The sequence below is a fragment of the Mesocricetus auratus genome, unplaced genomic scaffold (assembly GCF_017639785.1).
Source record: "Mesocricetus auratus isolate SY011 unplaced genomic scaffold, BCM_Maur_2.0 Super-Scaffold_100025, whole genome shotgun sequence".
Classification (NCBI taxonomy): Eukaryota; Metazoa; Chordata; class Mammalia; order Rodentia; family Cricetidae; genus Mesocricetus; species Mesocricetus auratus.
Genome location: NW_024429206.1, coordinates 25,039,007 through 25,066,627, shown reverse-complemented (window position 1 = coordinate 25,066,627; position 27,621 = coordinate 25,039,007). Strand labels below are relative to the sequence as shown.

The window sequence follows — 27,621 nt, the reverse complement described above, 5'->3', positions numbered from 1 at the left end:
AAATATATTAAATTACTTTCTAAGTAACTGGTCTCCCTGGCTCTGTATACCCTGTATCTCAGGTTCCTGTTGGGGACCGCTGCATGGACCAGGAATGGACAGAAGCACCCTTGCACCTTTGAGAGGCACAGGTGGGTCCCTTGAATCAGGACCCATCTCTCATGTCATGATGTCATGCAAGGATGGGAATGGGGCTCGGGTGCTGGAGGTTCCCATTGCCTCCGGTCTCTGCCGCTCTAAGTCCCTTGCCTCAGGTGGGAACTTGGCAGCCTCAGGCCATGTGGACAATCGTAGATCCTACTCTGGGTGTGTGGCGTCCACCAGGCTGACGATATTTGATGGATATATCCTATGAGCCCCAGGAGGGAGACCTGGCCGTGGCATAGCAGGAAGGTGCTGATAAGGGAGGGTGAGGGGCATCTCCCAGGGACCAGACCTGAGGCCTTGGCTCAGTGGATGCAGCTCTTGCCATGTGAATGAGGGGTTCAGATTCCCAGAACACAGGGGAAGCTGGATGCAGAAATGCCGCTAGTTAGACAATTCCCTGAAACCCCTGGGTCAGCTATACACAGTGAACAAAAGACCAAAGATCCTGCCCTGTATGCGAACTAAATCAAATAATCGAGCAGAACAAGGGGAACCCAGAAATTTAAATACAACAATACAAGAGCTGGGAAGAGCACTTCTGCTTCAAACACTTCCACAGCTGGGAGGGCAGGAGCTCTGATCCCCAGAGCAAAATAAGATCCTGCCTTGTACAAGGTAGGTGAGGACCAAAGCCCAAAGTTGTCCTTTGATCTCCTCACACATGCACACACGCCCAGGCACACATGCATACTTTTTAAAAGGGCTGGAGAGATGGCTCAGTGGTCAAGAGCATGTACTTCTCTTCCAGAGGACCTGAGTTTAGTTTCTACCACCCACATGACCACCTGTAACTCCAGTGCCAGGTGATCCAACGCCCTCTTCTGGCCTCCACAGGCACCTGCCCTCACATGACAGACGTAAATAAACAGCCAGGCATGGTGGCACTACTTTTTTTTTTTTTTTTTTTTTTTTTTTTTTGGTTTTTCGAGACAGGGTTTCTCTGTATTGTTTTTTGGACCATGTCCTGGAACTCGCTCGGTAGACCAGGCTGGTCTCGAACTCACAGAGATCTGCTGCCTTTGCCTCCCGAGTGCTGGGATTAAAGGCGAGCGCCACCACCGCCCGGCTAAGTCAGCATACGTTTAAGTCACTGATCTTTTTACCAGTAAGCCTTTCAAGTCTTACGGTGGCACTACCTTTTAATCCCAGCACCAGGGCAGCAGAGCAAAGCAGTGGATTTCTCTGGATTTGAAGTCAGTGTGGTCTACCTAGTAAGTTCCAGAACAGCAAGGGCTATACCTAGTGAGGCCGTCTTTAAAAAAAAAAAATTGAAGAGATGGTTTCAGCAGTTAAGAGCACTTGTTGCTTGTGCAGAGAAACTGGAATTGGTTCCCAGCACCCACATGGCAGGCAGCTAACATCCACCCATAAATCCAGTTGCAGGGATCCAACCCACTGTCCTGACTTCTGCCGGCCCCAGGCACACTGGCAAAACAGTCATAAAGGTAAATCTGAAGCCATGCCTCTGATGAGCAAAGGCGCTGGCTCTCCCCTAGGTAAGGGGACATTCTGGGACTCCCAGAAAAGCCCAGATGTTACCCACTGACCAGGCAGAGGCAGCCGACCGCCTTCAGCACCTACACGGTTGATTCCATATCTCCTACGCCGCAAATGGAGAAAGAAAGTTCCAAACAGAGGCTCACTACAGATACAAATGTTTATTCTACATAAAAATTTCACAAAATGGGCAGCTGGTTGTACCAAGACCTTTGGTGAAGGGGTGGGGGAGGCGGCCATGAGAGAAGGCGTCACGGACAGTGGTCACAGTCACTGGGCAGGAGCGAAGCTGAGGATGGGGGGTGCGGACACGGCCCCAACCCCCGCTGCATGCACTCGCATGCACGCACACTCCTCGCCTGGGAACGAGAAAGGGTTCCTGGGGCAGGGGGTACAGTTTTGACGCTGAGAAGCCCCCAGATGGCAGGGGAGGGAAGTGGGGAGTCCCCTTCCCCGGCTGGCTGCTGAATACTGCATCCATACACCTGACACCACGTGGCACATCAGTGGGACACAGGGCAGGGTGAGACCGCAGGCCCAACGTGACACCTGGCTTTTCAAAGCATTAACACACCAGGGGACCGCTGTCCCCAACATGCAACTCTGGCCGAGACTCAACATGCCTGCTAGAGACTGTGGGCAGAGCCCTGAGGTCTCGCTCCCACCTCTCAGCTCCAAGCAAGGCTGCAGAGGGCACCAGCAAGCTTCTTGCACAAGTTCCCTAGGCTCAGGCCCAGCCCAGGGACATGACTCCCAGGACTGCGGTAAGGGCAGCTGACACCAGAGACATTGTCAGGCTTTGCTCAAAGTGGGGGTACTGGGTGCTTCGAACACACCAGCACCCGTGGCACCCTGAGCTTCCTGGCAGTGGTAAGCTAACAAAGACTTCAGTGTTGGGCTATCTATCCCCTGGGACACCTCTCCCCTAACCTGAAAAGCAGCACCATGTGACCAGCTGGGTCCCCACCCTCCAGGTGCCTTGGCATGGCGGGGAGAGCTGGAGAAGCCAGAGGGCAGGGCAGGTGAGGGCAAGGTTGGGGTCCAGAAAGGAGCCCGAGTCCCAGGGAAGGGTGGACCTCAGGCCTAAAGGAAGGCGGACCTGGCAGGGCCCGAGTCTTGCCCACACCGACCTGTCCCCAGCCCCTGTGGCTGGCCCTGATCCCGCTCCCCTCTGCCTCCTGTACAGACACACACTGTCACAAGATCATGCACACGACACGGCTTGGGGCCGGGTGGTGGGGACGGGAGCCTCATGGCAGAGAGGGAGCAGTGTGGGGCGGGCGGGAGGGGAGGGGCTCCCAGCCAGAAGGCAGGGGTGGGGAGGGCAACCCAGCTAGGCGCAGCAGCCAGGGGCCTCCTCAGGGAGACCCATCCAGAGTGGAGAGGTGGGTGGGGCTGGCTTCTACCCGAAGATGCCCCCGATGGTGGAGGCGATGACGATGCCCAGGATCACGCAGCAAATGATGATCATGATCTTCTTCTGCGGGGACACAGAGGGCTGGCCTCAGAAGAGCCGGGGCACAGTAAAGGAGGGGCTGGGTGATAGCATGCGGGCCCAGAACCCCCCAGTGAGGGGCTGGGGATACAGCTCAGCAATGGAGCTTTCATCTGCCACGTACCAGATCCTGGGTTCCATCCCACATATGAGACAAACCACAGTCAGAAATCAGCAAAGTGAGGGCTGAGATCTGGAGGGTCAGGACTAAGGGTAGGTGATGGAGAGGTGAAGGCTATGGCTGGAGTTTCTGGAAACGGGACAGAGGTACGTGGGGAGTAGTGTCTCACAGTCTGGGGGCTCCCCCGGCCATGGGCTCGGACAGAGCTGGTCACTGACCCTGCGCGCCTTGCTCTGGTACTTGACAGCCTTCTTGGTGTCAGACACAGCCCTTTCCACGTAGTCCACGGCGTGTTCCACATTGTACTCGATCCTGTCAATCATCTCCCCCTGCAGGACCAGGGGTACCCAAGGTCCAGGCCTCCTTCCTCGGAACCAGAAGGGAGCTCGGGGGAGGGATTCAGGAAAGTCCCCTGAAGTCAGAGAGAGAGAGAAAGGGGAGAGCCGTGAGGAGGGCAGGGAGCGTCTCAACTGTGCCACCAGGCCAGGCACCTGGCCAGGGAATCTTGAATACTAAGGCATGCCAGGAGCAGAGCCACCTTTCCCATCCTGGGGGCGGAATTGGCCATGCAGTCTCAGGCAAGGGTGGGGACCATGCAGAGGGTAGTCAGCTGTGCGCCTAGGAAGTGGACAGTGCCAGGCAAGGGCAGGGCTGGGGTGGGTGGGCTGAGCCTGCCCTGGCCGAGGTTTACCAGGTGACCACGGGCAAGCCTCTCACTCTTTCCTTAGGGGGACAGTTTCACAGAGCTCTTAATGTCAGCCATCCTCCAACTCTGAGACCCTCTGGCCAGCCCCACAGTTCTCTTTGGGTCCCATGCTCTTCATCTGACTGTGACATCGCCGCACAAGACTCACAGCAATGCTGTGTCTCTGTTTAGGTCTCATACCTTCTCAGAGGTTCTCACCAAGACACAGCAGCAGCTCCCTCAGACCTCCCCACTGCTTAAGGTTATGTCACGTCTACCCGTTGAACCCCTCGTCCAGCCAGGCATGACTTATGAGCCTAGCACTTGGGAAGTTGAGGAAGCAAGAGGATCGGAGTTCAAGGCTAGCCAGGGTTACACAGGAAGTCCTTTTCTTACAACGGTAAAAAGAAATCACACAACACACAACAATCCCTCAAAAAGAAAAAAAGAGACCAAAGCAGACAAAACCAAACAGCAGCAAAGATTCAAGAGAGCCAGGTGTGGAGACACAGCTAAAATTCTGGCACTGAAGAGGCTGAGCCAGGAGCAGGGGTTCAAAGCCAAGCTTGTGCTCAACAGCAAGACTGTCTCACAAAGGCAAGAGAACAAAACAAAATCAAAACTAAAAGTCAACAACAAAATCTGCATCAACAAAGCCAGAGGTGGTGACTTAGCCCTGTAATCCCAGCACCCAGGAGGCTGAGGGGGGGGGTCACTACAGGTTTGAGGCCAGCCAAGGAAAACCCTGTCTCAAATCAGAAGGCTGGAGATGTAGCTCAGTTGCTATGGTGGTTGTCTAGAATACAAGGTGTCCCGCGTTTGATCTCCAGCACCAGTCAATTGGTACTGTGGCGCACACCTAAGATCCCATCATTTGGGAAGTAGGGACAAGAGTCCAGGACGTGAGATGGCTCAGGGGATAAAGCTGATTGCCGCCAAGACTGAGTTCAACCCTTGGCCCACATAATCCAAGGAGAGAACTGACTCCTGCAAGCACAAATAGACACAGACACACAGACACACACAGACAGACACACAGACACAGACAGACAGACAGACAGACACACACACACACACACATACAGACAGACAGACACCCACACACACACAGAGATTCGAAAAGGTCTTTTTTAAATAAAAAGTTCAAGGTTAGACTGATACATGGCTCAGTGTTTACGAGCACTGGAAGCTCATGCAGAGGACACTGGTTCAACTCCCAACACCCACGTGGCAGATCACAGCAATTGATAACCCTGATTCTAGGGGGTTAGACACTTTTTTCGGGCCTCATGAGGCCCAGGCACATAGGACACAGATGTGTATACAGACACAACACCCACACAACACATTAAAATAATATTTCTTTCTTAGTTCATAGTCATCTTCAGCTACAAATCCAGTTTGAGGTTGGCATGGCACATAAGAGACCCTGTCTCTAAAACAAAACACACCCAGTAAGAGTCAATAAATAAACGGATAGCCTCATGGTATTTGGCACCAACAGTTTTAGCAACTCATCTGTCTCCAACTTTGGCTTGGCCTTGGCCACTTCCTGTGTCCCATTCCCTGTGTCTCCTTAAGCCTAGCCTCTTGCTGAGCCCTTGGTACAGTTGGTCCCTCAGTCAGGGACCATTCCACATCTCTCCTGGGAGTCATTCCTAGCTGGTCCCTTTGAGAGGAGCGGAAGCAGCCAGGAGTGGATGAGGTTCTGAATTTGTGTTAGGACTTGGGCACAGTCTTTCATCTCAGCGCTCGAGGCAGAAGCAGTTGGACCTCACCCTGGTCTACATAGCAAGATGTTGTCTCAAAGGGGGAAGAAAAAGAAAGGAAAGAAAACCTGCAGTAGAAGTCAGGAAACTGGGCTGAGACGGCACAGCGGACAAATACTTCAGTCTGGATCCCTTATAAAAGACATCCCTGTAAAAAGCCAGCCATAGAGGCCCATGCTTCTAACCCCAGTTACGGGAGCCAGGAATGAAGATTGGAAGCTCACTGGGCAGCCAGTCTAGCTGATTTGGTGAGCTCCAGATTCAGTGAGAGTTCTTGTCTAGAAGAAATGAGGCGCGCACACACACACACACACACACACACCTGTGCACACACAGACCTGTGCAAACACACAATCAAGTGTTAGTTTGTGATTTTGTGTTAGGCCTCATTCATAACTATCTCAGGTCTCCTGGGGCTCACAAGCCACTGGCTGAACCTAGGGCTCTCCTGAGCTCCCCCAGGGAATATTCCATTTGTTCTACTTAGATGCTGTGCTAACCCCTTCTCACCCAAATGCCATTCTACTCCTGTAAGCAATGCTCAGTTGTCTTGTTCATTGCCTCCTGCTCCTGGCAAGGCAGCCAGTCCACAGTGGCCGCTGTCAGAGTCTGTGAAGCCAGGACAGGGCTGGGGTGAGGAGTGGAGCCATGCAGGGCCTGGGGGACCAAGCAAAGCCATGCAGCAGGATCCCCGGAGGCCCTAACGACAGTCTACGGTTACCTGAAGACACTGTCCCTCCCGGCCAGGGCAGCGTGTTGGGTGGAAAGGGAAGGGGTTAGTGTGGCCCTGGATGCTGCCGAGAGCCAGAGGTCACAGCATCAGGGGCGAGGGACCCACCTGACTCTCGACCAACATGGCCATGTCCATGAACATGTCGTGTAGCTCCCGGATGCTGCTCTCCAGCTTGATGATCTCGCTGTGCCTGGTCTCGATCTCACTCAGAGCCTGCTTCGAGATGCTGGAGTCCATGATGATCTAGAGGGTAGAGCAGCAGGACCCTGGTGCTGAGAAGGGCTGGAGACCAGGACTAGGAGGGCAGGGAAGCTGCCTTTTCTTTTGCTTTTCAATCTATACATACGTGTTTGTTTGGGTATGTGAGTGTGGTGCCTGAGCTCCTACAGCTGTCAGACATGGGTGTGGGGAACCAGACTCATGTATTCCAGAAGAGCAGCAAAGACTCTTAGCCACAGGAAATCCTCCAGGCTCAATGGTAGGTTTTGTCAATTTGACATAACCTGGAATCACTGGGGAAGAGTCTCATTTCAATGAGGATTGTCCAAATCAGCTTAGCTAGGTCTATGAGGGATTGTCTTAATTACCAATATTAGTCAATGTGAGAAGACCCAGCCCACTGCGGGTGGCACCATTCCCTACACAGAAGACCCTGGACTATGTCAAGAGGAAGCTTGCTGGGCACTAAAGCATGCAAACATTTTCTCTTTGCTTTGATTATGATGTGACTAGCCATTTCAAGCTCCTGTGAGCTGTCTAAATCATGACCCATCTCCCCTGAGTTGCTTTTTGTCTTGGCATTTTATCACAGCGACAGAAAAGAAACTAGAACAGGGGCCAAGGAGGGAGGTGGCTGGGATGAGCAGAGGTTTCCCAGAAGCAGCAGCCACAGTCCTTCCAGCCTCCTGTTTGGCTCCACTGCTAATTAGCTTCTGTGTGACGCAATTCCTGCCTGAAATAAGGAACTGCTGACACTCCCCCCACAGTTAGTGCTCACCAAGTGACTGCTTCATCAGAGCAGGCATGGTATGGAACACCTTTAATCCCAGCACTTGAGAGACATAAGCAGACCAATCTCTATGAGTTCCAAACCAGCCAGGTCTACAAAGAGTTCCAGGACAACCAGAGCAACATAGTGAGACCCCCCTTACATACACACCCTCCCCCCATTATTTATTTATTGCGCATGTGTGTATGTGTGCACGCAAATGCCAAGTAGCACCTACATGGAAGCCAGACAAGGAGTCAATTTTCTCCTTTCACAGAGAGTCCTGGGCATCAAACCCAGGTACTTAGGTTTGGTGGCAAGTGTTTTTACCTGTTGAGCCATCTCTGTTTCTTTTGAGACAGTGTCTCATGTATCCTCGCCAGCCTGGAACTGATGATATAGCCAAAGATAACCTTAAACTCAGAATCCTCCTCCCTGTACCTTTTTTGTTGTTTTGGTTTTTTTTGTTTTGTTTTGTTTTTGAGACAGGGTTTCTTTGTATAACAGCCCTAGCTGACCTGGCACTCAGTTTGTAGAGCAGGCTGGCCTCAAACTCAGAAAGGTCTGCCTGCCTTTACCTCCTTAGTGTGGAGTTATGGGCCGGCAACCATGCTGGATTTTAGTAAGTGCTGAGAACTAAATCCAGGGTTTCATGAGTGGCAGGCAAGCACTTTAACAACCGAGCTGCAGCCCAGTCCTATTTTCTAAACATTGTGTGTGTGTGTACATGTGTACAGGCACACACACATATGAGCACACAGGTCTGTGCACCAGCTTGCACACATGCAGAGGCCAGAACAAGGTATTCATTCTCCCTCTACCACTTTTTACTTCACTGTTTTGTTTGGTGGGGGAGTTCAGACAGGGTTTTCTGCGTAGCTTTGGAACCTGTCCTGGAACTCGCTCTGTAGACCAGGCTGGCCTCGAACTCCCAGAGATCCGCCTGCTTCTGCCTCCCGAGTGTTGGGATTAAAGGCGTGCACCACCAACGCCCGGCTACCTCCCTGGTTTTTAAAAACGTTTTCCGTTTACTTGCATGTGTTTCCGTTTACTTGCATGTGTGGGGTACACGCCCACCGCAGGTTGCGTGTGGTCAGAAGACAGCTTTGGGAAGCCAGTTCTCCTCCACTGTGTGGTTCTTGGGGACTGAACTCAGGTCACAAGACTCAACAGCAGGTTCTTTCCCCTTCTTAGCCATCTTGTCAGCCCTGCCTCTGGGAGACAGTCTCTCGCTGAATCACAAGTTGGCCTTTTTGGGCTAGGCCGGCCGGCCGGCAAGCACTCAGCTTTGGCCTGGGTCTGAGCGTTCACTGCTGGAGTAACAGGCACTCACATTTTGTTCTAAACCAGGGTCTCACACGCCCCAGCCTATCCTCCAGTGTGCTGTGTAGCCAAGGGTGACCTCATCCTCTTCCCTCCACCTGCCCAGTGCGGGGACAACAGCTGTCATCACACCTGCTTGGTTAGGACATGTGTCCTGGTTGGCCTTGAACTTGGTTAGGACACGTGTCCCGGTTGGCCTTGAACTTGGTTAGGACACGTGTCCCGGTTGGCCTTGAACTTGGTTAGGACACGTGTCCCGGTTGGCCTTGAACTGGAAGCACTACTCTTTCTTCACCCTCTCAAGTGCTGGCTTTACAGGTGTGAGGCATAATGCCCAGCTTGGATACGGATCTTAATTTTCCTTATTACGTTTTATTAGTGTGTGTGTGTGTGTGTGTGTGTGTGTGTGTGTGTGTGTGTGTGTGCATGTGTGCCTGTGGTGTGTGTGTATGTCTGGGTATATATGTGTGTGTCTGTGGTATGTGTGTATGCATATATATGTATAATGTGTTTGTGATGTGTGTGTGAAGACAACTTGCAGGAGTTAGTTCTCTGTTTCCACCATTTGAGTTCCAGGGACCCCGCAGGTTGGCAGGCAGGCATGGCAGCAAGCTCCTTTACCTGATGAGCCGTCTCAACCTGGACACAAGTTTTGATTTTCACTGACATCTATGGGACCCGCAACCTTGTCCCCTTCCTTCTCTTGAGACTGAGGATTTCTCTAAAATCCAAACACTGCCCTGACCCTGGGTTTGGCACACACACTCGGCCTAGTGTGAGGGGTGTGGTTAATGGGTCCTGGTAACAGGGAGGGCTTCCCACTCACCCCAGAGGCGAAGATGGCAGGGTTCCCGCTCTCCAGCATGTCTTCCAACTCCTCACTGGTTGTGGTCCGGCCAGCTGCGGGTGGGATCACACTACGTTCTTCCCTCTCCAGGGAGCTCAGGGGCTTCTAGTCGGCTCTCCAGCCGAAGCCCTACCCCCAACCACCCCTCTAGCTACAAGCCCCACCCCAGGCTGGAGGGATGGAACACATCTCCAGCCACAAGCTTCACCAATGGCCCCATGCTTCCCCCATACGCACCCCAAGGTCTTACCCACCCACCCTAGCCCATGGCACCACCCCTCCAGCTCAAACCTTACCCCTAGCGCAAGCCATACTTACCTACCACATCAGCTCAAACCACCACGGGCCCTGCTTGTAGCTCCAACCCTCCCCCCCAAACTACATCTGTAGCGCAAGCCCCATCTCAGCTCCTTCAGCCACAGGCCCCTCCCTTCCAACCCAGACCCCGCCCCCAGCTCACTGATCTCCAGCTGTCTCTGGATGCGCCCTTTGCAGCGTTCTCTGTAGTCGGACTGTGTGGCGTTGTACTCCGACATGACCTCCACAAACTTTCGTGAAAGCGTGGAGTGCTGGGAGCAGGGAGAAAGGGGTGCCGGTAGGTATCAGGCTCCACAGGGACCCAGAGACTCGCCCGCCCCCGTTTCCTGCTGCACCTGTGTCTTCCGGATCCTCAGGTCTGCAGATGAGCGGTTCAGACCTTCCTCCTGCTCGATGCTCTGCTCGATGCCTGGGTGGGGGGTGATGTCAGGGGACCGGTGAGCAGATCCCAGCCTCCATGCATCAGCCCCATCCACAAGTGGAGGATTGGGCTCCCCACCCCACCCCACTCTACCCCTGGTGTGGAGTCTCTGCCTGTGTCAAGGGGTATAAGGGGGGTGTCATATGGAAAGCAAAATGTAAACAGTAATGGAGGTAGGAACAACAATGGTCCTTCTCCCTGGCTAGTGTGTCCGGCTGTGTGCATTTGTGTGGAAGCACACACCCACTGTGAATACCCTACCCTAAACAGGTGTAGGTGTGTGTGTGTCCATATGGATGTACTTGCTTACGCTGGGTCTGGACTCTGTGACCTGATAATTCCTCTTTTGTTCAGGAAAGTGTGGAGGACCAGGTGTCTGCCACTGACAGGACATGTCCTTCAAGCTGCCACGGCCATGGGACACGTATGCACGCTTGTGAGCACAGACACAACATACAGTTTTCTGCATGAGTCCAGGGTGCCAACCACCTCTTTGGGTGGGTTTTTTAATTTAAAAATTTTTTTTTCTCTTTTGGTTTTTCAAGACAGGGTTTCTCTGTGGCTTTGTAACTAAATATATATATATATACATATATATATATATATATATATATATATTTTTTTTTTTTTTTTGGTTTTTCGAGACAGGGTTTCTCTGTGGCTTTGGAGGCTGTCCTGGAACTCGCTTGGTAGTCCAGGCTGGTCTCGAACTCACAGAGATCCGCCTGCCTCTGCCTTCCGAGTGCTGGGATTAAAGGCGTGCGCCACCAACACCCGGCTACTAAATATTTTTTAAATTTACCATTTCTATACGATTCTCATATAGCCCAGGCTGTCTGTCTGCAAACTAAGTAGCCTAGGCTGTCCTTGAACTCTTGATCCTCCCATCTCCACTTTCTGAGATTACAGGTGTGAGTCTCCACACCCAACATATGGGGTTCTGTGAATCAAACTCAGGGCTTCAAGTAGGCTGGACTGTACCAACTGAGTCACATCCCCAGCCACCGGTGACTTACTCTTTAACTTGGAGCGAACCTTGTTTGCTGTCTTCTTTATATCCGACATGAGCTCTTCCAGCTCCTCCTTGGTCTCTGGGCGGGGGAGTAATAGACACATGGTTTCCTCCTTGTTCAGACCCAGGTTCTAGCACCAGGAGTGGAACATGGGCTCCGGGCAAACCACAGCACCGTGGCCCCCCTCTTCCCTTGGCTGTGTCTTTGTCTGCAGTTGCAATTCTAGGCCAAGGCCACCTCAGCTCCAGCCTCACCCCCTCTCCCGCTGCCTTCCAAGAAGCCGCCCTCCCGCCTCCCGGCTCCCCCATCTCCTGTAGACAACAGATGGGGCTAAATTTAAGAGGCTGGTCAGGCTGCAGTGGGCAGGCGCCAAGGACTGTTTACTTGTGGGGTGTTGGGCGTGGGTTCACCTGGCTTTACCTGGTGGCTCAGGACAGGAAGCAGAAACCCCAGCAGGGCAGCCCACCTTGCCTACCCAGTCAGAGCAATAGCTGACCCTGAACTCCTCACAAAGCTGTCCTTTCTACGTGCTTAGCTCCCCAGAGTGACTGAGACGGGGGACACCGTGGTCTTGGTGGGAGGCAGCAGTCTCAAAGCGCTAATACCCCCCCTTGGGAGTTGTAGCCATAAGGTGACAGGCCACTAGGGGTCATGAGAGGTGAATGAAGGTGAGGGAAGTCCTAGCCATAGCTATGACTTTAAGCTGGCAAAGGCCTCAGGGTGCTCAGCTTGCCGCCCTCCCAAGGTGCCCACAACACCAACTTCTCTTCAGGAGAAACTGGGTCCAGGTTCTCGGCTGTTACCTTTCCGGCCATGCATAAAGGGGTGACGGCGGTGCCATCAGGATAGGCGGGCCACCTACCCTGATGAGTGTGGGTGAGGCGGCGCACGGGGGCTCTGCGAGCGGAGGAGGGGAGCCGTCCTCCCACGGACAGCAGGAAACTTGGTCACCAGCTGCTCTTGCCGCCTCAGCCTTTTTTGCTCGGAACTAAAATAGCCCAGCCCGGATGGCAGCCCCCGAGGATCAAGAAGCAGCGTTGATCAGGGAAAGCCCCAACCCACTGCCGGTCTCCATAGTCCTCCTTAGTCACTCCTGCCTCACAGCCCATGGGATGCTCTCTCCCCCTGGCGAGTGGCTGCATCTCCACGCGGCTCTGCTGCTGCTGCTGCTGGCTCTCGGGAACCATACCCACCCTGTAGGCCACACAGGGATGGATGCGAGTGGACAGGGTGGCACGTGGGAGCTGAGAGAGGAGGCTGAGTGTGCCTCCGGAGCCGAGGGGTCTCCTTGCCAACCCCCCCCCCACGCTTTCCTTCAGACATAGTCTCATATAGCCCAGGCTATCCTGCAACTTACTGTGTAGCCAAAGACGACCTTGAACTCCTGATCTCCCGCCTCTGCCTCCCGATTGCTAGAATGGCTACGGATGTGTGCCACCACTGCCTAGCTACGGGGGGCTGGGGACTGAGCCCAGAACTTGGTGCCTGCTAGTCAGGCGCTCCATCCGAAGCTCGCCGCGTTCTTCTCACACAGAATCCCCGTATCATGCAGCCCACGCAAGGACCCACGGTGACCCAGACAACCACAGACATAAACACGGACATATTGCAGCAATCATGGACAAATCTGCACCGACTTCCCATGGCCTGGGTGCTCCCTCTCTGTCCTCCCCTCCTAGGCTGTCTCCTTAGGTCCCAAACTCTCCGATCTGCCTTCCCAGGGGGCAGGTATAGCACAGCTGCTATCACAACTCTTGGTCCAAACACACTGAATCGAAGGGCCGGAGGAAGCCTTATTCTGACGCAGACGGTGAGGGGTCCTGGGTAAGGGGGACACATGCTTGACACAAAAGCCTTCCCTTGTCTTGTGTGAGCCACAGGGGACTGGGACCTCCCAGAGGACAAGAGATGACGGGATAGCAAGCTTCCAGGAACTAGTGACCATGAAGGGCAGACAGACAAGAGTGGCTGGTCAGCCTGGGTCCCCGAGGCAGAGGACTGGCCAGTCGGTGTATCGGTGTGCCTGGGTTGAAACCTTCCTGGGCAGACAGTCTTGGCTGGGCCTGGCTGCGCTAACATGCTAAACATCAATGTGGCAATCACTGTCTCAACAGAGCACCAGGTGTAGTGGCATGTGCGCATAATTCTAGCACTTCAGAGGTAGAGGCCAGAGCTGGAGGGATGGCACAGAGATTAAGGGCACTGGCTGCTCTTCCAGAGGACCTGAGTTCAATTCCCAGCAACCACACTGTGGATGGAGAGGACTGAGTCCCGAAAGTTCAAGTTGGCCTCTGAATGTGCTCAGGGCACACATACCCCTAGCACCACCTAAAAATTAAACAAATAAATAAATGTAACTTTAAAAAGAGAAAGGGCCGGACAGATGGCTCAGTGGTTAAGAGGACCCAGGTTCAGTTCCCAGAACCCACACGGTAGTTCACAACCATCTAGTCCCAAGGGACACAAGGACTCTCTGACTTCCATGGGCTCCAGACACGCATGTAGTGTACTTGCATACATGCTAGCAGGACCCTTGTGCACATAAAATAAATATAATAATAGTAATAATAGAAGCCAGCTTGGGCTGCATATCTCTCTCTGGTTTTTTGAGCCGTTTCTCTGTATAGCCCTGGCTGTCTTGGAACTCACTCTGTAAATGTAAATGATGCTGCCCTCAAACTCACAGAGATCCACCTGCCTCTGCCTCCCGAGGGCTGGGGTCAAAGGTCTGCGCCACTACCAACCGGTTCAGACATTATCTCAAAAAACAAACAAACAAACAAACAAAAAACCCCAACCAAAATAAAAGATAAGGGAGGACAAAGACAAGCCTGACAGCTTGCTCTGGCCCTGCATGCCCACATATGGGCACACGTACCCAAACACTCACATCCATGCAGCACATACACACACACACACACACACACACACACAGATACAGACAGACAGACAGACACACACACACACACACACACACACACAGAGAGACACACGCAGATACAGACAGACAGACAGACACACACACACCCAGGTCAAGAAACCCTGTCCAGGACTAAATGGGATCTAGACACACACAGGCTCCCTGTGTGAGGGGAGACAGGTGACTAACTTCCTGGAGCCTCCAGAATGCAGGGCTCTGGGCTACTAAGTGGCAGGGTGCCAGATCTCACAGGAAGCCGGGCCTGCTCTGCCAGAGAGCCACCTCAGAGTCGCCATCTGCTCCCTGGGTAGTCAAGGAGGGCGGGGTTGGGCTGGAGCAGGCTCCAATTCATCAAGCATCTTATTCTGTCCTTCTTTCTGTCCATGCATCCATCCATGCTCCATCCTCCCATCCATCCATCCACCCATCCATCCATCCATCCATGGACCCAACTTCCCAGCACCCAGGAGAGCTGCCTGCCATCCCCATCCCGCTAGGGAAAACCGTTAGCTGGGGAGGGGGGGCTGGCCTGGAACTCTCTTTGTAGCAGAGGACGACTTTGAACTCCTGACCCTCTAACCACCACCTGCTGGGGTGACAGGTGTGTAACCGCCATCCCTCGCCATAGTCATCTTCACAGCAGGTCCAGGTCTACCAGCAACAGTGGGGCACTGACCCGCTCATCTCCAGGCCTGGGCCAATGCAAGGAGCCCTGTCTTCTGCACGTGCAGACCAAGCTCCGCCCCCGTCACACCCCAGTGCAGGGGGGCTCAGGAGCCCCGCTTTCAGCTGTTCCCACTCTCACTCACTCTCGTCCGGGTTGGGGGAGGCCAGGATGGCGCTGTGTTTCCGCTTCACCTCCTCCACATTTTCGGCAATCTTGTCGATAAAGCCTCGGATCTCTTCCACCTGGGGACCCGGGCCAGGGAGGTTAGAGGGAGACAACAGAGCCCGGAATCACAGGGAGATGGGCCAGCACCGACTGGGAGCTGGGCAACAGTTCCCCGGAAGTCCAAGCAGGGACTCTGCTCTGCTAAACCCGCCCTCGAAGAGGCTCACCCCGGAGTCCCCTCCCTCCGAGGGCGGGGCGGGGGCGGGGCTGAGCAAGGCTCAGGTGCTGGAGAGTCCTGCACCGGCTTGTGGGTGAGGAAGGACAGGTGCGACAGGAGCATAGAGCAGGCTGGTTCCCACCTGTTCGAAGAACTCATCCATGAAACGGTCCCGGTCCACGGTGACAGTGACATCATCATCGTCATCGCTGTCCTTGGCCTGGGCAGTGTTAAATATATATGTGAGTGGACATGTGTGGGTCCCCTGGGATCCTAAACTATGGACGACCTCCTTCACACACAGGAACAGTACCTCACTCTCGGGAGTCTCTGGGCAGGAACAAGGACAGACAAGCTGTGCCCCAGCTTCCAGCCACAGAGCCGCCTGAGGGCCACCAGGCACCCAGCAGAGGAGAGAAGATTTGCCTGACACTCCTGCAAGCCAGGGCTCCCTACGCTCCACGCTCAATAGCCTTGTTTTCTTTGGTTTCCACAGTGTCTCGATGTATAGCCCAGGCTAGGGTTAAACTCTCGACCTTACCTCGCCTCTCAAGTGCCGGGATTTTGGGTGTGTGCCTGTTTCTCAATTAAAACAGAGCTCAGAGTTTCCAAGACCTGTAGGTCCCAGCGTTCCAAAAGCAGCCATACAAAAACCACAATTACCAGCCAGAGAATAATTAGACGACGCTTATCTTCGGGCCATGGTCATTTTTTCTTCCTTTTCCATTTTTGTGTGTGCGCCTACGTGTGTGTGATACGCATGTGTGTATGTACATTTGTATGCGTGTGGGCGCACACGCATGTGGAGGCCGGAAGTCAATGTCCTCGTGACTCATCCCCCTGTTTATTGAGGCAGGGTCTCCCAATCAAGCCCAGAGCTTGCCAATTGGATACGGGTAGTCGTGCTAGCCAGCTTGCTCTAGGGACACAAGCAAGATGCCACACTAACATGGCATGGGTTCCGGGGATCTGAACTCAGGTTCTCTGCTTGTATGTCGAGCATTTTAACTGCTGAGCAATCTCCCGGCTCTGGCCATGGTCATCCTATCCAGCAACTCCTGGAGTCAGTCCCGGTCATGAGCTGGTTAGTTCAATGTCCTCCCCAGAGCCAAGGTATGCTGATGTGACCCAGGGCACCTTTGGGTCAGGAGCTCTGGGCCCAGCCACGGCTCGAAGCTCAGTACCTGACAGCAGCGGGTACCACCTGCTCTCCCAACAAGGTGCGGAGATGAGAAGGCCTGGCTCAGGGACACACCATCCCTCCAAAACCGATGCTTTCTGTGAACAGGGGGCTGACTGTGGGGGTAGAGGACTTGGAAGAAAAAGACGCAGGCGTTTTCTTGGGCTCTATTACCTAGTCGAAGCAGGACCCACAGAACGCAAGAGGGGGTGGCTGGAAGCTTCTGTGGAGGCAGCACTGAGGGCCCCCCTCCCATCTAGAGATTACACCTCCTCCCCCGGGAAGCTAAAATAAGACCCCACTCTGCTCCTTCTCCTCAGAGGCCTGTGGACTCCACCAGGTGGCCATCCCTCCCCCAACCCATACACAAGGAGACACTGGGAACTACTGTCACACTCAGGGCACACCTTCGGGAAACTGAGGCATGGCCCTGCCTGCAAGAGCCCCGTTTCCTACCACTGTGCAGCAAGCCAGGTCCTGAGCAGTGGAATTGGGATTTATGCCATTCAGTCTCCTGCAAGCTCTGGGATCCAGAGAAGGATGGGGATACTAGGAGAGGTGGAACGAGAATGCCCCATCTTCTTTGCTTTTTTTTCTTATTCACTTCAAATTTTTTAATTACAAAAATTACACACAGACGCCGGGCATTGGTGGTGCACGCCTTTAATCCCAGCACTCGGGAGGCAGAGGCAGGCGGATCTCTGTGAGTTCGAGGCCAGCCTGGTCTACAAAGTGAGTTCCAGGGCAACTTCCAAAGCCACAGAGAAACCCTGTCTCAAAAAAACAAAAAAAAAATTTACCCACAGCTGTGGTATATACAGGAATGCATGTGTATACCGTGCCCAGTAGGTACCCTCCTGCGCTATGTAGGTCAAAGGACAGAGTGTAGGAGTTGGTTCTCTTCCACCTGGGCACTGAACTGAGGTCTCCAGGGTTAGCAGCGAGCACCTTTACCCACTGAGCCTGCTCCTTTATTTTTATCTTGGAGTCAGAGTCTCATGTAGCCCAAACTAATCTCCAACGCAATATGGAGTCGAGGATGATCTTGGATTCCTGGCCCTTCCATCTCTACTTCCTGGGTGCTAGAATTGCAGGAATATACCGCCACGCCCAGTTTCCAGCTTCTTTATCTGGGAATATCCAAAACTGGACAGGCTACCATGTGCCTGCAATCCCAACAACACTCCAGAGGCTGAAGCAAGAGGATAAGGAGTCAAGGTCATCCCCAGCTATTTTCGAGTTCAAGGATAGCTTGTGCTACATTAAGACCCTGTCTCAAAAAAACTAAAATGGGCACTCGGGAGGCAGAGGCAGGCGGATCTCTGTGAGTTCGAGGCCAGGCTAGACCGACAGCCTCCAAAACAGAGAAACCCTGTCTCATAAAAAAAACAAAACAAAACAAAACAAAACAAAAAAAACTAAAATGGGAACCGGGCGGTGGTGGCGCATGCCTTTAATCCCAGCACTAGGGAGGCAGAGGCAGGCGGATCTCTGTGAGTTCAAGACCAACCTGGTCTACAGAGCGAGTTCCAGGACAGCCTCCAAAGCCACGGAGAAACCCTGTCTCGAAAAACCAAACAAAAACAAAAACAAACAAGACAAAAAACAACACTAAAATGGAGTTGGAGAGATAGCTCATCAGTTAAGTAAGAGCTCACATGGCTTTTACAGAGGGTCAGAGTTTTGGTTTCCAGCACCCACAACAGGCAGCTCACAACCACCTGTAACAACTTCAGATAAAAGGGATCTGGCACCCTCTTCTGTACTCTGCAGGCCACACACTCAAGTACACATACCCACTCAAAGACATCCACATACTTCAAAACTTTAAAATAACCCGCCGTCTCCCAAGGGCTGGAGCTAGACTGGAGGCTGGTAGGGATAAGGTTGGACCTTGTCCAGGAGGGCAAAGCTGGGAGAGATTCTGAAGGTGCCATTCAGAGCGGCCCCAAAGCCAGTCAGAAGGTTTGGATCTGACCTCCCAGTTGTGGTCAGATCTGGCATGGTTCTCTGGTACCCTGAGGGGGAAGCCCATAGAAATCATCCTTCTCGATTTCTCTTGGCCTCTGGCTTAATTTCCTCTCAAGCTACTGTGACAAATAATGTCCTGAGAAAAAGCACCTCAAGCTGGGCGTTGGTGGCACACGCCTTTAATCCCAGCACTCGGGAGGCAGAGGCAGGCAGATCTCTGTGAGTTCGAGGACAGCCTGGTCAAGAGAGCAAGTTCCAGGACAGCCTCCAAAACAGTACAGAGAAACCCTGTCTCAAAAAACCAAAAAACCAAAACAAAAAAGCTGACCAAGCCAGCCAGTGGTGGCACACGCCTTTAATCCCAGCATTCTGGAAGCAGAGCCAGATACATCAGTGAGTTCAAGGTCAGCCTCATCTATGGAACGAGTTCCAGGACACCCAGGGCTACACAGAGAAACTCTGTCTTGAAAAAACAACAATAATAATAATAATAACATTTTTAAAAAGTTGACCAAGGTGGTCTAACTCTATTAATATAGCCAAATAATCAATGCAGGTCTAACTCTATTAATATACCCAAATAATCAATGCAGGTCTGGCAAAATGGCTCAGCAGGTCAAAGAGCTCGCCCTGCAACCCTGGCGATCTGAGTTCAATGGCCTGGGCTCAATTCCTGGAATTCAAATTAAAAAAGAAAGAAAACAGAAAAGCTGGATGCAATGGCTATTACGTGAGATCTCAGCATGCCTGCAGGGAGAAGGGAGGCAGAGCCAGAAGAACCCACTAGAACACACATAACTGAAATAACAGGAGAGAGAGACTCTGCCTCAAAAACAAGGTGAGAGCTCAGGAGTGAAAGCACTCGCCAAAAAGCCTGGGGACAAAGTTGCACTCTGGCCTTAACACGGGAGTCACGGCAAGGACACATCCCCACAATACATCACACACACACACACACACACACACAGAGAGAGAGACAGAGAGACAGAGAGATGCATGCAGGGAAATAGAGAAAATTGAAACAAAAATTATAAACACGTAATACTTTCTTTCAAGGAAAAGCCCAAGCGGTCCCCTGCCCACAGCCCATGTACTTAGACTAAAAAGGACTTATCCTGTTTCATTACGTTTGCTTCCCCTCGCATTCTTGGTTTCCTTGAGTTAGGGCCGGCCTCCAACTCCCATCTTCCTGCTTCTGTCTCCCTAGAGCTAGGACTGCAGGTATGGGCCATGATGCTCTTCTGACCAGAACAAAATCAGTGCAGGTGGCTAACCTAGCTATCCTGGCATGCCTTCTTCCTGGTGTCTTGTCCAGGGTGGGCACGGTGCACGAGCCCGAGTGGTTATCCACGCTCCAGGAATGTGGCTCATTGGGCTGAGTGCTTGCCTCTCATGAATCCTGGGATCCCCAACCCCGGACAAACCAACTGTGGTGGTGCATGTCAATAATCTTAGCGATTGGGGTGTTGGAGGCAGGAGGATCACCATCAGCTACACACCAAGTTTGAGGCCAGCCTGGACTACATGACACCCTGTCACAGACAGACAAGCCCAAAGGAGCAGCCAAGTACTTTTTGGATGATTAAGGACCCAGGTGTGTGTGGGACGGGGTTAGTGGAAGCTACATAGAAGGGGCAGGATAAGGGTAAGGGCTTGGTGACCTTCAGCATGGAGGCAGCAGCTGAAGTCATGAGGTTAAGTATAGGTCAAGGCCCAAACATCCTATGGACAGCACAGAAACCAATCTGCTGCCAATCTGGCCAGAGTCTCTCTCTGCCCTTCTTCAGGGTCCACTCCTCAAACTCCCAGGTTGGAGCCCTCCTGTGCCCAAGAGCCCCCAAACTGGAAACATGGAGCCCTCCCTCCCTCTCTCTCCCCTTCCCTCCCTCCCTCCTTTCCTGTTTTATTCTGTGAGACTGGGTCTACCTATGCATCCCAGGCTAACCTTGAGTGCACAGAAATCCTCCTGCTCCCACCTTCCAAATGCCAAATGCTGGGACTACAGCTGTGCAGCTCTGTAACAACCCCCCAAACCTAGCCATTTGATTTTTTCCTGGTGGGTTTTGTTGCTTATCCCCTGGTTTTTACTCTTGATTCATATCCAGAACCTTTTAGGGAAGGGTTAAGAATCCATTCCCAGGGGGCTAGAGAAATGGCTCAGCGGTTAAGGACACATACTGCTCTTCCAGAGGACTGAGTTCAGTTCTCAGCACCCTCTTCTAGACCCCTAAGGTACCTATACATATGCATAAACACACACACACACACACACACACACACACACACAAAAACCCTCTAAGCCGGGCGTTGGTGGCGCAGGCCTTTAATCCCAGCACTCGGGAGGCAGAGGCAGGCGGATCTCTGTGAGTTCGAGACCAGCCTGGACTACCAAGCGAGTTCCAGGACAGCCTCCAAAGCCACAGAGAAACCCTGTCTCGAAAAACCAAAAAAAAAAAAAAAAAAAAAAACCTCTAGTGAGGGGCTGGCAGTGTGGCTCAGTAGTAGAGCTCCTGCTTAGAATCCCCCAGAGAGGGGCTGGGGACAAAGCTCAGCGGAAGAGCGCCTGCCCAGACTGTACAGTGCCTTGAGTTTGATCTCCAGCACTGCAAACAAACAAGACAATCTCTACAGAGGTCAAGTGTGAAAGAAAATGGCCCCAAAGGGGAGTGGCACTATTAGGAGGTGTGGCCTTATTGGAATAGATGTGGTCTTGCTGGAGGAAGTGTGTCACTGTGGAGGCGGGTTCTGAAGTCTCATACATCCTCAAACTCCCTGCAAGGTGCAGAGCTGTCAGCTCCCTCTCCAGCACCATGCCTGCCTGCACACCGCCATGATAACGGACTGGACCCCTAACTGTAAGCTGTCATCTCAATTAAATGTTTCCTTGACAAGAGTTGCCATGGCCGTGGTGTCTCTTCACAGGAATAGAAACCCTGACAAAGACGCCATGGTACCTAACTCCAGTCCCAGAACAAAGGAGGCAGAGGCAGAAGGATCAATATAAGTTTGAGGATAGCCTGGGCTACACATCAAAAACCACATTTCTCTCTCTCTCTCTCTCTCTCTCTCTCTCTCTCTCTCTCTCTCTCTCTCTCTCTCTCTCTCTCTCTCTCTCTCTCTCTCTCTCTCTCTGTCTCTCTCTCTCTCTCTCTGTCTCTCTGTCTCTCTCTCCCTCCCTCCCTCCCTCCCTCCCTCCCTGGAAATGTTCAACCCACACAGTGAATAAAAAGAACTGACTCCTGTATGGTGTCCTGACTCCCATGGGTGCACCTTCATTCATGTGTGCCCCTTCCAAACAAATAAAAAATAAGCAAATATACAGATGATAGTACCTTCCTCCTTCAGTTAAGGAGTCAGCCTTGACCAGTGAGATGGCTCGGCCGGGCGAAAGCCCTTTCCACTCAAGCCTGGCAACCTGAGTTCGATCCCTGGGACTCACACAGAGGTGGAAAGAGAGAATGGACTCCCCAGAGTTGTCCTTTGACCCTCTGACCTCATGACTGCCAGGAAATTGCAGGGCTGGAAGCAAGTGCCGTTCCCAGCAAAGATAGCTGAAACACAGGACCTCATCAGAGCCAGTGTGGGCAGAAAGCCGGGCGCTGCCCTAGCGGTGTTGAGGACACTGTACGTGATCTTCCTGGCACAGACTCATATTCCAGGACACTTGTTCTCCAGGAAGCCACTGTGACTGCTCTAGGGGTGGGGGCGGGGTGGCAGCAGGCCAGCCAGCAGGGTTGGATTCATTTGGTGAACCCAGCCAGCACTGCTGTCTGCCTCCGGGGCTTTTCCCCCCCTTCCTCTGTAGTGACTAATCAAAGTCTATATTGCTGGTGCAGAGAGGCCCTGAGCTCCAGACAAGGATGCACAGAGAGAAGCCAGGCTGGGTCCCCAGAAAAGTGAGCTCCCAAGTCCTGCCTAGTATCCTGTCTCCACTCCTGGGGCTGGGGCGATCCCTACGACTCCACTTTCTACTTCAAGTCCCTGCCCGGGCTCAGCGCCTTCCACAGAATCCGCAAAGGGGCAGTGCTGGTCTATGCATCCTTAAATAAACCCCCACGTAAAACAGGTGGTTTGACTAGATGGTCCTGAAAGCTGATTCCATGCCCAAGTATAGAGTTTATGCTGGACCCTCTCCCAGAGAGCTGAAGAGCAGTAAGGAAACCACACACTAGGTTACCTCTGGGAAACAGACCATGCCAGGTCCATTTTATCATCTCTCTTTTACTTCTGGGTTTGTTGTTATTGTTGCTTGTTTATTTTTTGTTTTGAGACAGTGTTTCGTGTAGCCCAGGTTAGCTTTAACTGCTATGGAGTTGAAGGTGGCCTTGAACTTCTGGTCCTTTTGTCTCCATCTCCTAAATCCTGAGATTACGGGTCTATCTGTGCCACTATGCCTAGCTAATAACAGCTCCATCTTACAAAAGATGGAAGAAGATAGGTTAAGCACCAGAAAGAGATGGTATCTTGAGGAGCAGGGAACTAGTGGGCAAGGACAAAGAGAACCCTGAGCTTCCTCTTCCAGAACGTTCTGCCTGTCCTGGATCTCATGGAACACTGGCTGCCAGGTGTCAGGGACCTTGATATCTTCGCCCTTCTTTTTTACATTTTTATTTTTACTTATTTATTTTTTGCTCTTCAAGACAGGATTTCCCTATGTAGCCTTAGATGTCCTGGTACTCCCTCTGTAGTCCAGGCTGGCCTCGAACTCAGAGATCCACCTCCCTCTGCCCCCCAAGTGCTGGGTTAAAGGCATGCGGCAGCAGCAGCAGGCCACAAGTGCTCTTAATCACAGAGCCATGACTCCAGCTCCCCCTGTCATAGTTTTTGAGACAGGGTCTCACTGAGTTGTGGAAGCTGATACCAAACTCACTGTGTAGTTGAAATTGACCTTGAATTTGAGATCTTCCAGCCTCAGCCTCTGGCGTAGCTAAGATGACAGGAATGTACCACAAGACATCAAAGGCCTGGCTTGAAACCTTTCATTTGGGGGAAGGTCTAAATTCTACTCTGTTGTCAGCTGCCCCCCCCCCCCCCCCGTTTTGGATCATGGTCTTTATCTTAGGAAGTCCAGCTCCCTCTGGGCCACATTCTTATTCCTCATCTGCCCTGCCAGTCCCTGTGCACTCTCTGCCTTCTGACCTCGCACACAAGTGACTGACAACCTGGGAGTGCTCTGGGTTACTGGGTGTGGGGCAGGTCAGTTCCAGAAATTCCCCAGAAGAAAATAAAGATCTGGGGTCGGAGCCAGAGCTCGGTTGGTAGAGCCGCATGACCAGCGTGCAGGAAGCCCCAAGCTCCATCCCGAGCACAGCACAAACTGAGTTTGCAATGGCGGTGCACGCCTGAAATCCCAACACTAGGATAGCGAAGGCAGGAAAGTCAGAAGTTCAAGGTCATCCTCAGATACATGAGGCCTTAATTCAAAAACACGAATAAACGAAACCCCACAGAAAATCAGGGTGCAGACCTGCTGCTCATGCATGTCTGAAATACCAATGCTAGAGAGGCCAAAACAGTAGACTCACAGGGCCTGTATGGGAAAGACCTGGTCTCAAAAATAAAAAAAAGAATTAAGGGCCAACAAGATGGCTCAGCAAGTAAGGGCACTTGCTGCCAAGCATGACAACTTGAGTTCCATCCTTGGGACCCACATGATGGAAGGAGAGAGCCGACTCCTAAAGCTGTCCCTCTGACCTCCGTGCAAATACATAAGTAAACGTAAAGATAAAATAATAATATAATAATAAAATGAATAAAAGCCAGGTGTCGTGGCTTACTAAACACTTAGGAAGCTGAAGTAGGAGAATTGCTTATAGTTTGAGGCCTCCCCTGGCTACATAATGAATTCCAGGCCAGCCTGGGATATGTAGAAAACCCGAGTCAGGGAGGAAAAGTGAAAAAGGAAGAAAAAAAAAAGCAAAAAAGAATCAGTATGGTGGTACGTGCCTGCCACTCCAGCAGCTGGGGCGAGAAGGCTGCAAGATCAGGAGTTCAAGGCTACCCTTGTCGACATAACAGGGTTAAGATGAGCTCTTCTCAGCTGGGCGCTGGTGGCGCTCGCCTTTAATCCCAGCACTCGGGAGGCAGAGGCAGGCGGATCTCTGTGAGTTCGAGGCCAGCCTGGACTACCAAGGGAGTTCCAGGACAGCCTCCAAAGCCACAGAGAAACCCTGTCTCAAAAAACAAACCAAAAAAAAAAAAAAAAAAAAAAAAGATGAGCTCTTCTCAAACAAATGGAGAAAATGAGGAAGACCCCTGAGTTCCAGACATGAGGCCTCTTCATGCCACATGTCAGGGAAACAGTTTACTCCCCAACTGTCTCCCCAGCCGTGTGAGCCTGGACCAGCCTTGGCCTCTGAGGGGTTAGAGAGGCTTCTGATCTCCTGTCTCCGAGGCTAGGGGCAGGGAGCCCTGCGGGCCCCTTCACCGTCGATTTTACTGTGCCATCTGCAGATCTGGGAGAGGTGCAGCTGAAGAAGGCTAGAGGGCTGGGCCCGGCCCACATCGCAGCAGCGAGGAAGCAAGCCAGCTCCTTCCCCAAGTGTGACTTTTATAAATAAGTTCCCTTCTCCTTCCTTCCAAATGTGGTGGTGCTGGGTGGGGGAGAAAGAGGAGGAGGAGGCCAAGGAGGAGGGAAGGGGAGGGAAGGCTGGAGCAGGCACACAGACGCCACGTGTGCGTCCAGCAGCAGCAGCACCAGCGTCTCCATCCCTGGTGACTCTGTGCTTTTAAGCCCTCACTCCTCGGCTACAAAGGTTCCTGCAAATTCAGTCACAACTGGAAGACCTAGGACCTCGTCAAGCCCCAAGAAGCTGGGCTCTTGAGTTTTCCTCTGGTTCTTTTCTCACGCGGCCTGTGCTACTTAGCATCAAAATCCCTGTAGGGCTAAGAATGATGGCGAATTCTACCTCCAAAGTGCTGAGGTGACTGACAGGTGTGCCCAGACATATGGGGTTTATGCTAGGCAAGCGTTCTACTAGCTGGACTACGTTTCTAGTCCCTCTTCATAGCTCATAAACAGGAACCCTAGGACAGAAGAGCAAGGGTTTCTTTCTTTTCTTTTTGTTTTGTTTTGTTTTTCAAGACAGGGTTTCTCTGTGTAGCTCTGTAGACCAGGCTGGCCTCAAACTCACAGAGATCTACCTGCCTCTGCCATCCATCACCTGGATATGCTACCTGACTCCATTTGTGTACCAGCCTGAGATGGTGGTGCACGCCGTCACCTCAGCACTCATGAAGCTCAGGCAGGAGGATTGCTTTGAGTTTAAGACCCAACTAGCCTATACAGTTCCAAGCTACTGTGGACTAGGAAAAGATTTTATTCAAAACAAACAAACAAACAAACAAACAAAAAGCCAGCATAGGAAACTAGGGGGCAGCGACACGGGGCGTGTGGGGGAAGTGTCTAAAGCCTATGTATGACACCAGAGACTGTTTCCTTTGAAACAGATGAAGCACTGGGTACCCAGCCAAGAAGAATACAGGTCTGGAGGCATGTGCCGGTCGGTGGCAGGTGGAACAAGAGGAAGGCGAGGCTGGAGAGCCCAAATGTGGCTGGTATTGGGGTGTTCCAGGCACCAATGGGGAAGCCAAGCAGAAATCACAGCCGTTAGGTCAAAAGCCCAAAGACAGAACTTTCCATGAAAGGTTGTAAGTGGGGCACAAGGGGAGGGATCTAGGAAGCCACCAGACGGGGGGAGGGGGCTCCCAGAAGCCAATGGGTGGAGCTCACGGGAGATGGTCAGCTGGGGAATCAGATAAGACAACCTGATAAAGCACCCCTATTTAACCCTCCCTTGGGGGAGCTTAGTCTCTGCCCCTCTAGGGTCTGAGACCCGGGGAATGACACTCCCCTGTGTGTTAAGAGTATGTGGTTGGGGTCTCAGGACTGGGAGGTGGGGGTTCTAACTTAGAACGGTTCTACAGCCTTCCACTCCTCTCCAAACCCCGCCCCAAGAGCCACACCCCAGAGGCCTCCGTCACACAGGTAGGAAAATAGATCCAGGTCGCAGTTAGACCTGGAAATCCGGGTAGGGTCTGGGCAACGCCGGCTTGGGTTGCCTAGAAGCCCAAAGGTGGACCAAGGGGGTAGGTATGGTTGAGTCCTTTAACCCAAAACAGGCCGGGGATCCCTAAGGCGACTGGGGTGGATCGGGAGCCACAGGTGATGGGAGCCACAGGTGATGGGGCGCCCCAAGAGACAGCTCCCACAGAGGCCACCCCCACCCGGCGGCCTCATTTCCGCAGCGCGCCCAAGGATGGAGTTGGGAGGGGAACTCTGGGCAGGGGGTGGGGGAGACAAGAGGCTCAGCCTCCAGGGGACGGTACAAGGACGGTGACAAGCGGGCGGGGAAGAGGTCACGATTTTACATCCCGCCACCGAAACCCCGTAACAGCTTCCCAATCGCCCCCAAACAGAGGCGCCCCGAAAAGTTCCTCAAGACCCCGGGTTCCAGCCATCAGTCCTGGCGCTGAAGAGCTCGAATCCGTGACCAGAAGTGGATCGGAGGGGTGGGACTCCCAGGGGATTTCGGGGGGTCCCCCAGACTTGCGAGGCTCCCTCTGTCCCACTGTGGACGCCCCGGTGGTCTGCGGGAGCCGAGCGCAGGATTGCGGGGCGCGGGGTGAGAAGCACGCGGGGCTCGGACTCACCGTGCGGAGCTCCTGGGTTCGGTCCTTCATGCTCCCGGGAGTGGCAGTAGGCGCCGGCTGCAGCCGAGTGAGCCCCGCATGCGCGGATGCCGCCCCGCGGCTGCGCAGCGCCCGCCCGTGCCCCGCCCCAGTCCCTGGGACCCCCAAGCCCAGCCCCAGATGGCCACACCCATCATCCTTCCGCGCCGTGATAGATCCCGCCCCGGGCTCCGCCCCCGAAGTGTCCAAAAGGGTACAGATTTAGCACTCGGGTTCTGGTATCTTCTCCACGCATCCGCGAGTGATCTCTGAATCAGTGTGGCTCCAAGACCCTCGCCCTCCCCTGCCCCAGCCCCCACTTCTGCTCAACCACTCAGTGGCCCTTAATCTAGATCCTGACCCTCAGAGCCCTTCCTATCCCCTGGATAACAGTGGCTGGAGTGGACACCCCCCCCACACACACACACCTTTGTTTTAAAGGTAGAGTCTCACTGTGTAGCCCAGGCTAGCCTT

The 27,621-nt window shown here is 53.0% G+C and overlaps 1 protein-coding gene and 1 long non-coding RNA gene across 4 annotated transcripts; one reads left to right on the top strand and one right to left on the bottom strand.

The window, feature by feature from the left end:
* Positions 1-34: 34 nt before the first annotated feature.
* LOC121133960 lies at positions 35-1,837 on the top strand. Its single transcript, XR_005870974.1, has 2 exons — positions 35-131; positions 1,525-1,837. It is a non-coding gene; the product is annotated as an uncharacterized LOC121133960 (long non-coding RNA).
* On the bottom strand, positions 1,791-27,245 carry Stx1a (syntaxin 1A). Of its 3 annotated transcripts, none has more exons than XM_005080351.3 (10): positions 27,130-27,245; positions 15,469-15,546; positions 15,087-15,186; positions 11,361-11,435; positions 10,259-10,332; positions 10,066-10,174; positions 9,585-9,658; positions 6,553-6,690; positions 3,479-3,589; positions 1,791-3,124 (listed from the first exon to the last, which is right to left on the bottom strand). In XM_005080351.3, the coding sequence occupies exons 1-10, from the start codon at positions 27,157-27,159 to the stop codon at positions 3,047-3,049; spliced, it is 867 nt and encodes a 288-aa protein (XP_005080408.1). In that variant the 5' UTR covers positions 27,160-27,245; the 3' UTR covers positions 1,791-3,046. The 3 variants fall into 3 exon arrangements, 1 of the variants encoding a protein (XP_005080408.1); XR_005870972.1 differs by having other exon boundaries at positions 3,086-3,124; positions 3,479-3,672; XR_005870973.1 differs by lacking the exon at positions 1,791-3,124 and having other exon boundaries at positions 3,552-3,672; positions 6,436-6,690.
* Positions 27,246-27,621: the final 376 nt, after the last annotated feature.

Excerpts from the sequence above, each read along its gene's own strand:
- Stx1a (XM_005080351.3), bottom strand. The coding sequence starts at position 27,159 with ATGAAGGACCGAACCCAGGAGCTCCGCACG. Across the intron at positions 11,436-15,086 it reads CTCCCCCAACCCGGACGAGA|AGACCAAGGAGGAGCTGGAA; the intron begins GTGAGTGAGAGT and ends TCCCCCGCCCAG. Across the intron at positions 6,691-9,584 it reads CTGCCATCTTCGCCTCTGGG|ATCATCATGGACTCCAGCAT; the intron begins GTGAGTGGGAAG and ends TCTACCCTCTAG.